A 12,001-nucleotide genomic window follows, 5' to 3' on the forward strand; every position below is an offset into this window, starting at 1 on the left:
CCAGCCTGCTCAGCAGCCCCTGGGGAGCCGTGCAGGGAAAGCCAAACTTCCCGTGTGAGACATAATCCCCACCAATCCCACCCCTGGGAACTCTCCCTTCAGGCTGCATTTGTGCACATGTTTCAACCCCTGCCCAGATTAGTGAAGAAATCAAAGATTGCCTTGGAGCAGGTGCACCTGCACTGCAGGAGGATGCTTGGGTTTCACGCATTAAACTCTCGTCCCAGTGCCTGCAAGCATCATTACACCATCTGAGAAGGAAACGTACACGTGTTTGGGCCCTGGAACATTAAAGATACCATCAATCACTGATTTCCACTTGCTTGCATAGATCCCCCTTTAATGACCTTTCCATGTTTTCCTCTCCCATGCCTGTTAGTGCCATACCAGCAAGCAGCACACACAAAGGACTTGAGGGGCAGCACTGACTGCAGAGTGCCCTCTCCAAAATAACTGCAGATTTATGACTGGGGAGCAGCACAGAGACAACGACAACACAAACTTCATGAGCTCAATTTTCCATTACAACAAGCCTTTCTCATAGTTCAGAATATATATTACAACTGGAAAGAGCAAAGCACAGAGTCTCATTTTATAAGGAAAGCAGGATACAAACTTGGTAGTAACACAACATAATTCAGCTGCAGTTCCTTTTGCTCCTTTCTTTCTGTAATCAGTGCCACAGCTGAAGAGCACTGAGGCCACAGGAGCCAAGCATCCTCTGCCTGAGATGGAAACTTCTGCAACCCTGTTATTTTCACCGAACATCACTGCTGATCAACAGACCAAATATTACACCCACAAGTGAAGTTCTTGTAGGAAAAAATAATCTGCATTACACTCAGGACTTCATCATTTCAGAGGAGTATCAGGTCACCTTAAGGGATCTAACCCTGCAGGATGGGCACCCCTCAGCCCCACTCAAACCACTGCAGAGGGTTCTTCAGGTAGGGCCCCTCCACTCCCCCAGTGTGAGTCCCCAGGATCAGCACTAAGGGCAGCCATCCTGTTGGTGCACTTTAGGTCTGCAATAACAACTGCAACAACTTTTGTGCCCTCAAAAACACAATGAAGATATCGCAGCACCAAAAGTGGGCTACCAAAAGTGCCCATCATTTTCTGCACAAAAGAGAGGACCAGAAATTTCAGTTATGAAATACGGATGCATGTGCTGCTTGCAGACCATACACTGTGCTTCCTTTGGTTATCACTGCTCCCTTCAAACATCCATTGTTCTTATTAGTAAGAAGAGAGGGATAATTAAGAGCTTATTGAGTTTGACTATAGATTCAAGCACTTCAAGAGCTTGGTGTGACAGAAGGACTTCAGAGAAAAGAGACCCAGGGATGCCCTACTGCCTGCAACACTTCTACAGTGATCCTAAATGACAATCTGGGGATGTTTTGAAGCATCCACCACTCAGCTCCAGATCATGAGGTAATGCTCAGCCCCACCTCCAGTTTAACAACGATGTGTCAGTTCCTGATGGATTCTTTTACAAGTGACTTGGGAATTTCCACTGGCACTTGGACAGTAACGAAGCAATTGTTCCCTTTGAAATCAAGGAGCAAAGAATGACATTTCAGTAGAGCACACACAAAGAAAAAAAAAATAACTCAGCAAAAAGCTCCTGGGAATTACCCGCTGCATTCCCAAGCATCTTATCAAAGAGCCACAACGGCCTTCAGCTTCACTTCCTTTGAAAGTGCCAGTCCCAAGAGCAGCACCAACACAGCGATGCACAGGAGTAAGCACACGTTTGTCTTCCTTTAAATAAGCACTAACAATAACGACTCTGCAAAACAGAGCAAGAAGCATTTCCTACTCCAAGCTCCTTCCTTCTGACTAGAAAAGTCCTGAACCGGAGGACTGCGGTGCTCTGCCCCAGGGACAGCTTCTTGCTGGGATCAGATGTTCCCACTGCTGCCATCTCAGCAAAAAAACAAACAACAAAACAACCCAAAGACAAAACCCAAAAGCCCAACCATAGAGCCCCACTCACCGCTCCCAGCATGATCCTGAAGATCAGCCAGCGGAAGCCCCAGATGACGATGCTGGATGGAGGTGTGGAACGGGGCAGCCGGGACAGGGTCCAGAGTGGGCAGAGGAACATCCCCAGGAACCCAGTCTCCAGAAGCTGTGACTCCCATCCTGCAGAGAAATGAAAAGGAGAATATTTGCTGTAGAAGTCCTGTAAGTTATCCTGCCACCAATCTTTAATTCCCAAGTGCGAACAAACCCTTCTGAAACATAACCCAAGGGAAGGTGGCTCCCAGCTCTGCCCTCGTGTGCACATCACACACTGACCTACCTACATGAAATCAAGGTGCTTTACACAAGAATGTGAGCTTCAGAAAAATACACCCCTGTACATGCATTTCCCAGCAGTTCTCTCTCTAGTACCTAACACTGTTACCTTTGCATGTTGCTGTGGGTGCCGCTGCATATGCCAACACTTGTGTTATTTACAAGGTTACTTCACCCAGCACAAAGCAAATGCATGGGCTGTTATGAAGCACAGAACAATGCAATGTGCAAAGTGACCCAGAAAATGACATGCTTTTGTCACGCAAGCCAAACTATGTTGAGCTTACTTTAAAATATCAGAATCAGCAGGAGTGGAATCTTATTTAATATACACAAAGTTTCTTTTTAATTACATTTTGATTTAAGGAAACACCATTCTTCCTCCATCCATCCTACGCTTCCTCAAACAGACCCTCCAAGTGCCAAAGCCAGCAGTGCTGGGAGGAGAAGCGACGTGCATTGTTAAAAGCAGCTGCACCAGGAAAGCAATGGCTGACACATGACTGAAAGGTTAATTGTTACCCAGCCCGGCTGCAGACAGCAGTTGTGGGTCGAACTGGCACCACAGCTCTGCACTTCTGCCCATACAAGAACCCACTGTTGGCTGTGCTTTCATATGTTAATGCTGTACTCCTAGCAGACACCAGTGTGTGTGCAGGACATCCAGGATGGCATCTCCAGCAGCCTCTGACCTGCACGCAAATGCAGTTTTCTCTGTTTGATTTTTCATCACAACTCCCAGGAAGGTGTTTGCAGGCACGGAGAAGCTCACCAAAGGACAGAGCAGCACACAATGTAGGTCATACCCTAAATTCAGGATTCGTGCTTGCAAAGCAAAGCCACAGCCACAGCGGTCTCCAGGCGCCATGGAGTTCAGCCTACCCTGTGCTTTGTGCCCCAAAGCAACGAGCTCATGGGCCTGGCACTGCCACACGGCACAATGCAGCACCATGGGCACAGTGCTGTGATGCCAGCAGGGAGGTCAGCACTGTGGGCCCGCAGCGCGCCAGGCTCCAGCTGCTGGTGGGGGCTGCAGACCGTTCTGCTGGCAATGCAGGCTGGCAGCAGGCACAGCTGAGCTGGCACCAAGCAGGATTTTGCTGCTTTGCCAAAGGCAAAGCACGGTCACAGCACCAGTGCTGCAGACACCTCCATCTAAACCTCCTCCGCTTGCAGCTAAATCCCATTTGTCTTCAGCTTCTCTGTGCCCACCAACAGCAATGGGCAGATTTGCTTCTGCAGATGGAGCTTTAGCATTGTGCTATGCTTTACTCTGCTGTTGACTGCCATATCAGATTCCACCAAGCTCCTGCTAAAAAACAAGACTAGGACGCAGATAGGCACGAAGAGCCTCTGATTTATTAACAATCCTCTTCCTGATGCACTCAGATCCACTGCTGGCCATGTGGTCACAGGGATTGATTTCCCATGCTAGCACAAATAGCAGCCACATGCCTGCCCTGGCTCTTCCACAGCCTCCATCCCTCCCCTCCCAGCCTGCAGCCCCTTGCCCACACTTCTCCAGCTTTGCAGCCGCCCATCCACTGCTGCTGCTCCCCCCTTTTGCAGCTTCCCCACTTCTGTCACCGCCTCTCGATATTACATTTTCCCTTCCTGCTTTGCTTTGCACATTGAGACCAAGCTGGCCCTCATCTCTCCCCTGTATGCATCCTCAATCCTGGCTGCATCCTCCTGCACAGCACCGTTTCTTTCTCTGAAGTCCCTCTCCTACTTCTGTTGTGTTTTAGCTTAGAATCACCAACTGCTCTCCAAGCCTTCAGCTCAGACAAGGGAAAACATTCAACAAATGTGAGCTGTTTTTAGCAGAGACTCAGGAATGGCTGCAGCTTGTTATTCTTACAGCCATAATCACGTGCAAATAAAATAGTGTTTGATGCCACTCCATGAGCAATACACCTCCTTGTGATGGTAGAATTATCCCAGCAGCTATGAGCACTTGGTTTTCTACCAAACTTACAGTTAAGTCATGAAGACCTCCAAGGGTAACCAAGCACGCTGCTCACCATCACTGCATGCACAGCTGCTGCTGAGTGCTGCTGCAGTTTGCACATTGCCACCTTTGAACTCCACTTCTGAGGCCCAATCACAGCAGAGCCTACAAGGAATCTCCAAGTCTTCACAGGGCAGTCCTCAGGAGAAGTCCAACCCCACCCCATCCCACCATGCTCACTGACCACGTCCCTCAGTGCCACCTCTCCACTTGAGGACCTGCAGGGACAGTGACCTCCCACCTCCCTGGGCAGGGATTCTTATTTCCTAATATCCAATCTCTCTTAACACAACTTGAGACCGTCACCCTTCATTCTATAAAAAATTCATGTCTGTAACCTGTGAAGACCTAAATGGTAAAAAAAATCATCATCATTATGAAATCCAAATAATGCCATGCTTTGGGGAGCAGAGGGCACACACTGGGCACTTAAACGGAGCAGCATAAACCAGACACTGGCACAGCATGGGATCCAGGCACCAGCACTGGAGGGACACCAAGGCACCACGCACAGTGCTGAGCAGAGTAAAACCCATTTTACCAACAGCAGCAAAGCCCAGAGCGCTTGCAGTCACTAAAGTCATCTCAGAAAGGCAACAAGGCGGCTCGCACCCAAAGCCCAAACCAACGCTCCACTGATGCGGGGCTGAAATCAGGGCTCACCTTGGCCCCGTCCCTCTGGCCCTGGCGCACACTGATACTGCTGGGAACGAAGGGGTCACGTTGTTGACCCACCTGCTCCTGTTTTCTTCAGTTGGATCTAGTCAAATTTCAGCAGCTGCAGCGCGGCACAATGCGCCATTGTTATCTCCAGCACAGCAGGAGAGGGAGCCAATTTTTTTTTTCTCTAGGAAAAAAAAGAAACAAACTAAACTGCCAATGGTGGCTGCATTTGCCTCACACGCGTTTCGAATGTTTGTTCCATGCTCTTAACTTGATGCAGCAAAAAATCCATCCTCTGGCATTTTCGGAAGGCTGCGCTGGAGAAGGGAGAAGGGAGGAAGAGGAACCACAGGAGGAGCCTCACCGCGTTCCCCAGGACAGCAAACACTCTGGCAGGAGCACGTCATGCACTGTAGAAAACATTATTGGTACTTAACATGTAAAAATAAAAGGCAATTTGGTATGAATGGGCACCAGGAAAATCCAAAGCAGCACCGTTATCTCCCTATAAAGAGTATTATTTCTAATGGAACACAGATTATATAGCACTATATCATTAGGGCTTCCAATTGTCATCTTTATTATTTACCATCAAACGCATGATGACAAAAAACACCCATAACAGCAAACTGCTTCTCTCTGTGTGTACATATCTGCACACAATTTATAGAGGCCGTGCCTGCACAGCACAGCCAAATGCTCCTGCCATGTACACACATTTTATGGCTCTCTTTGCAGCCAGCACACAGCAGAGCCGTGCAGCGCACAGCGCAGCTGTCCCCAATGAATATTGGGTGTCACACTCACTGGCAGTCAAAGCAAGGAAGATACCCAATACCGACTTAGGCTGGAATTAGATTAACTGCTCCTGAGTCTCTCCTCCCTACCTCCCTGAAATTTAGTATGATATAATTTACGCTGCAGCATTAAAACACCTGTTGAACACGGCATGGGTTTGGCTGACGGCTTCAGGATATTCTGATTAAGGACGGCACGTGCAACAACCACGAGCAGCCCAACCAACAGGGGCAGAGCTGTGCCCAGCACTGAGCAGTGCACCCCACGGGCTGCTCCCACACTGCTCATCCCCAGAATCCTCCCTGCTGGTGCTCCTCCTGCCCCCCATCTGCTCCCGACCTCCCGCTTGCAGGAGCACAGAGCCAAGGAAGGAATGCAAAAAACCAGGCTGACAAATACTAGCTAACTTTGAAGAGCTGCATCGTTTTGAATTGCTTCACCGATAGGCCCTCTAACAAGTTAAAGTGCTAATTACAAACGTCAGCCAAATACAAATGCCATTTTAACCTTCATCGTGCAATACCGTCCACACTAAAACTCATCACACCATTATCACCAGTTCCAGCTGGGTTTGGCTGTCACGCAGGGCTGCCTCCCCATGGCCTGACTCCCACCTGCTGAACATGCCCTTCTCACGACACAGAGAAGAACACCACCAACAAAGCCCTGGAGAGGATAAGCAGAAAGCCACAGGAGCAGCGCTATCTAAGGCAGAGCCGCACAGTTCAGTGCCAGGAGCTTGGGCTGCAAGAAGGAAGATGCAGCAGATGTTCAGAGACTCACTCTGACTTTCTGTGCTGAAGTCCACACCACCGTTGTTCATGCTGTGCATGGCACTGCGAGCTGCTGTCCTCCAATCTGCCTTCTCTGCGGTCATTTCTCTTTCTCCAGGACTACATACGTACCAAAGGAGCACAGACTCAGTCCCCTTGCTCTCTGGCTTTCCAAACAGCACTGAAAAACTGAGTAACAAACAGTGCACAGAAGAAATGTTCAAGTTTTGTCAGGCTTAAAAGGTTTCCCAGGGCTCCCTATGAAAAAGTTCACTGGCAATGCCTAGATTACAGATTAATAGATACACCACATCTCTCCACAGTTACAAAGCCACTCCACAAACATGGAAAACCTGCTGGTAATGTCACAGAGCAGCCCTGGATCTCCTCAATCAGCAGCAGAACATACATACAAGGCTCAGCTTTAACTTAATTTAGGTCTTCCAGCCACCCAAGAAAAGCCACATTCAGGGCACCAAAACTGCGTGCAACATTCATGCACAGGCATTTTCCAAAATCACAGCTTGCAACTCAGAGCTCTGAAAAGTCAGCTCATTACCACCACCTGTATTTTCCTTTAAAATTCCCTGAAATCCCATGCACATGGATGTGTCATAGGCAGTGAAACTCCAGCCCCAGGCAGCCATAGCACCCTGCATCCCCTTTGCTACAGGGCAACACAGCAGAGCAAAAAGAACCCCTTCATTCTGTAGTGGTTCTCCCACCCCCAAAAAATCCCAAGTGCAAAAGATGCTGATCTTAACCAGGACGGAGAAAGGAGGAAAGATGATTAAAAAAGGAAGAAATCAGTCCACCACAGTTCTGAAAAAAAAGACAATGAGGAAAGAAAGTGATTCATTGCTTCTCAGTCTGGTGGTGCCTTCACTTAAAGCCCTCGGAACAAAGAATGAGCTCTGCCAGCCACCCGTCCCTTGGGGTCTCTTTTCAGAGCTGTGACAGCCCAGGCTCAGGGGGCTGCAGGACAATCCTTGGGCATCTCATCTCAGGTGAGGGCACACAGCCCTGCTCCTGCCCCAGGACACTGCAAACACCCCAATCCCAAGATATGCACCAGCACCCCACAGCCAAACTCTGCCCCATTCATTTCTCAGAACATCACCACAGGTTCAAAGTGTTTCAGAAGCGTTGCTTGCCACAGATCACAGACTAGAGATGCTTCACGTTTCTGCAGGTAACAAAATAGTTTTCAATGTCGCTGGAAGATTTGGAAAAATGTTATCAATAACTTTTGTTCTTAAAAGTATAAACCACACGGAAAAAAAAATTTAGCATAAAAACTTTTAAAAGCTTCCAAGTGCTCTCCAGGGTAGTCATTAGAAACTACTTAGGTAACAGGAGGGTGATAACAGTGAGTTAATGCAGCGTTAAATTAGCCCTCCTTCCATGCAGAACTTTAAGTGACAGAGGAATCAGTTGGGAAGATTTTTATTTTATTTTTTAAATAATGAAGTTAATGGATTTCCTGTTTTTAGCTCTGTGGGCGGCTGTCATTTTGAAGGATCTGTACATACTGTATTTAATTACTCTGTCTTAAAGTAACAAAAATACTTTCATGTGTTCCTATGAACCCACCAGCACCTCCCAGGCATGGCCACCTAGGCAAGGAGAACACCCAGCACTGCCCAACAGTGAGGGTGGACTTCTCTCCTGCTCTTGGCCTTCCCAGCATCAAACCACCCTTCAAATCCCTCCTGCAGCCAGCTGCCACAAGGCTGGGCCACACAGTCTCATAAACTGAGGGCAATGAGCATCAGGAGGGGCTCACAGAGACTTCTCAGGGCTTCTCACCATCCTGCTGCAGGCACGACGGAGGTTGGTGCTGGGTCACCCAACAGCAGCTTTGCCAGCTCCCCAGGACTCACCTCCTGCAGCAGGGAATTCTCCCCGTTGCCCCCTAAAACACTACTTATTACAAACAGGGGCAATGATGGGCAGCAGTAAATCTGAGCAAAGATCACAGTGACTTGAGAAGGAAAGCTGAGCATCCTGCAATGGTCCACAAAGCACGAGCCACACAGAGAACTTTGTAAATGAAATGGGAAGGGACTGAGAGTGAGGGGAGATGATGAAGAACAGAGCAGGAACAGCAGCAGAACAAAAGTGGAGGCCAGGAGCAGTCAGTAGTTGCTATACATTCCAGTTCTGCGACTGGAAATGCCTGAAATCCATCATGCAGTGGATACTGAAATGAGTGCTCATCTCCTTCAGAGCAAGCTCCCTCTTACTGTGCTTTTCCTTCTTGATTTGCATCAAGAAAGCCTTAATATGAATAGAAAGCCAGCAATTTCCACTCTCGAGGAACCTGTTGAAGACATTTTATTTGTTCCTTATACAGACAGGACCCCTGCAGTACCGTGCCATGTGCCTGCAGAGCTGAACCGCTAAAAACAGGTGTCTGTTGGGTGTTAAATCTATCTTCAGGCTGCTCTGGCAGCTTAAGAAACCATTAGCAGCTGTTAACATGGTTAGCATGGCAACACAGGAGCCTAACAGCTCAACCAGCCTGCTTTCTTCACCATTTCAAAACTATCATTTCCCGCTTGTACACTTCAAGCTAGAGCAAATTAAAACCAACACCATGAAAGCACCTAGCAACCACTTCTGCTAGCAGACATAAAGCAAGTTTTGAGATAAAAGTGTAGCAGACAAACTTTTCCTGTTGTATCATGTGAGATTCCTGCTGACCTTAAAAGCTCACATCTTAGCCTTGTGTGAGCGCATGTTCTAACATCAGCATTCGCAGGAGATGACAAATACCCACTAAGGGACGACTGCTCTCATCCAGCTTCCCTGTCAGCTTGAATTAGATCTCTCATTTAAGACTTCTAGCGAGTGTACTGCCTTTAAAATACCAAGGAGGAAAATAACCTCAGCATCGAGCCCACTAACCTCAAACCAGAGCCACTCACTTCAACGTACGTCTTCTCAACAGAGAGAATAAGACCATGGTAGGTCACAGCCAGCTTTCAAGTTGAACATGAAATGCAATCCTGGAAAGCCAGGCCCTGCTGGTAAGGGAGAGCCACAGAGGAAAGCAGAACACAGTGGCACTGCACACTGGTTTCCTACATGCTGCTCTTACTGCTGCACAGGCCAGAGACAACTGCCATGGTTGAGGCGCCCCCACTGGGGAAATCAATGCTTTCCCACCCAACCCACCACCAGATGCCTACAGACCTCAAGGTTTGCTGCTCACACGGCCCTCCTCCTACTGACAATGAGCATCTAACCCAGCAGAGACTGTGCCTGAGCCACCAGGAGGGGAAGGACTGAAGGGCTCATCCCCTTTGGCAGCAATAAAGTCCAGGAACTACTGAAACCCCTATGTGGGGCTTTGTTACATTCTTTCCGCATCTTTTACACTTGTGACCTTTAAAGGCCAAACAAAAAAACCAAAAACGGCATTGGACAATATTTATACAAGACAGCACGACAAAAATCACTGCAATATCTCTAATATGAATTTTCTGATTCTCAAAGGGGATATGCTTTGCCCAGAGCTAAGCCTATTTCGAGGGATTACAGTCAGATAAGAAAACTGATACTGCTGCATCCTTTAAGACATCCCCTCAGCTCCAACAAAAGAAATGGGACTCTCCATTCAGCAACATCACTCTGAAGTAACTCAGCTAATGAAACCCCAGTGATGTAACACGGCTGTAATTCAGGAATGGTTTGATCCAGGCATTTTTCAACATGAAGAGCTCAGAAACAGCCAAAATGACTAATGGGACCTCAACACCCACAGCTTTAACCTCGAGGAACAAAGGAAGAAAGAGGGAGCAGGAGGAAGGAAGACCAAACGCGGACCTCAGGAAATCAAAAAGCTGCTTTCAAAACCCATCTGACTTTAAAAAGATCTGATGGATACGTAGGAGGAAGCAGCAGTTTTTTTTTTTTTTTGCAATTATGGGACAAGAGCCAAAAAGTCAACGGTGTTAGGAAGTTGTTCTCTCCCTGCACAGTACAAAGGGATGAGCAAATACATAAACAAAGAGAAATGCTGATGTCCAGAGGCCTGAACTATGCGCCAAGCCTTCAGAGTGCCGAAATCCCACTGCTGACACAAAGAAAGGGGTGAACTACATCAGCAATCACTGAACCCAGTGCTGGAACAACTAAGCTGACATGCAGGACATTGAAAATTATAAACAATAAAAGAAATCAGAAATACTTCAACATAATTCTTTCCAGCCACAGCGATGCTTGCACTGCGGGTCTGTAAGGGGCCAAGTGGAGCTGCCTCAGCCCCAAAGCCGCCATTTTCAGCTTCAGCAGAGAAAAGCAAATCAAAACACTACAGGTCTGCAGCCAAGATTTCACACGATGACCTCTCCTGAGTTACAGGAATTCTCTGCCTCCATCATAAGGCCCATCACTCTGCATCAGGACACACTGTGGAAAAATAACTGCAGGAGACTGAGGATCTCAGGTCATTTCTTCAGGCTCTTTTTTCAGCCTGTCAATATCTGACTTTGGCCCTGTGGGTGCACAGCATCCACCCAGAGACGCTTCCATAGGTGTCAAACATTGGCATGAAGAAGTTTGGCTCACTACTAACAAAATAACAGGAATCAGTGCCCAATTATAACGTGAATTTAAAACACAAGTTCTGACATCAGCTGATAAAAATGGTAAATGTAAGTCAGGTTTCTGTTGATTAGCAACTAGATGCAGCATTCATTAAAGGTTGCTCTTAATAACAAGCCATTACATTTCCTTGCAACACGTACCAACATTGTTAAGCTTGGAGATCTCAGATGCTGGAAAGAGCTGGGACAGACGGCCTCATTAACAGAGCCAGCAGCTGCTACCATCGCTGCGGATTCCATTTTTAGGAATAAGCAACTTTCAGCACCATAAGAAAACAAAAAGACAAAGCAACACAGAGCACGGTTATTTATTTTGACAGCTGTGGTTTCGCTGTTTTAACTGTTTAGGATGGTTCTAAAGGAAACCCCAAAATGTATTTTGTAAAAGTAACGAAGCCTCGCTGAGCACAGCCCAGCTCTGAGCAGGGGCTGGGAGGCCCCAGGCACAGGTTGTGGGGCTGGGGACAGAGTGTGACCCCTGGGGCCAGTGGGAAGGTGACACAGAGCCCCTGGGGGGGGGTCAGCACTGGGTAACCCTGGCAACAGGCATCCCACTGCCACCACACAGGTGGCACCAGCCTGGTTGGAGCAATGCAGCACAACAATGGCTTCATCATTTTTTCTGTGTTTTGTTTAACTAAATACAAGATTCTATGATAAGGGCTCCCTGCATGCTCAGGAGGGAGGTAGAGCCTGCAGGGGTCCACCATGATACATCATCACAAAGGAAGGGAGCAGGGGGGCAAAGGCAGAGCATGGAGGAACCCAGAGAGAGAAGGGGAAGAGAGAAGCTTTCAGAAGTGTAGGCTGCCCCAGGCCCCCGCAGCTCTGCCAGC

The 12,001-nt window shown here is 47.9% G+C and overlaps 1 protein-coding gene across 3 annotated transcripts in view; it reads right to left on the minus strand.

The window, feature by feature from the left end:
- Positions 1-12,001, minus strand: part of LMF1 (lipase maturation factor 1) — a 164,130-nt gene that overhangs the window by 114,867 nt on the left and 37,262 nt on the right. For 2 of the 3 annotated variants that reach the window (XM_048961400.1, XM_048961402.1), the window contains one exon: positions 2,003-2,151. In XM_048961400.1, the coding sequence (XP_048817357.1) occupies positions 2,003-2,151 (149 nt within the window). Of the gene's footprint in view, positions 1-2,002; positions 2,152-6,562; positions 6,742-12,001 lie in introns of all 3 variants that reach the window. The other variant, XM_048961401.1, reaches the window with a different exon arrangement.

Source organism: Lagopus muta, chromosome 15, assembly GCF_023343835.1.
Source record: "Lagopus muta isolate bLagMut1 chromosome 15, bLagMut1 primary, whole genome shotgun sequence".
Taxonomy (NCBI): Eukaryota; Metazoa; Chordata; class Aves; order Galliformes; family Phasianidae; genus Lagopus; species Lagopus muta.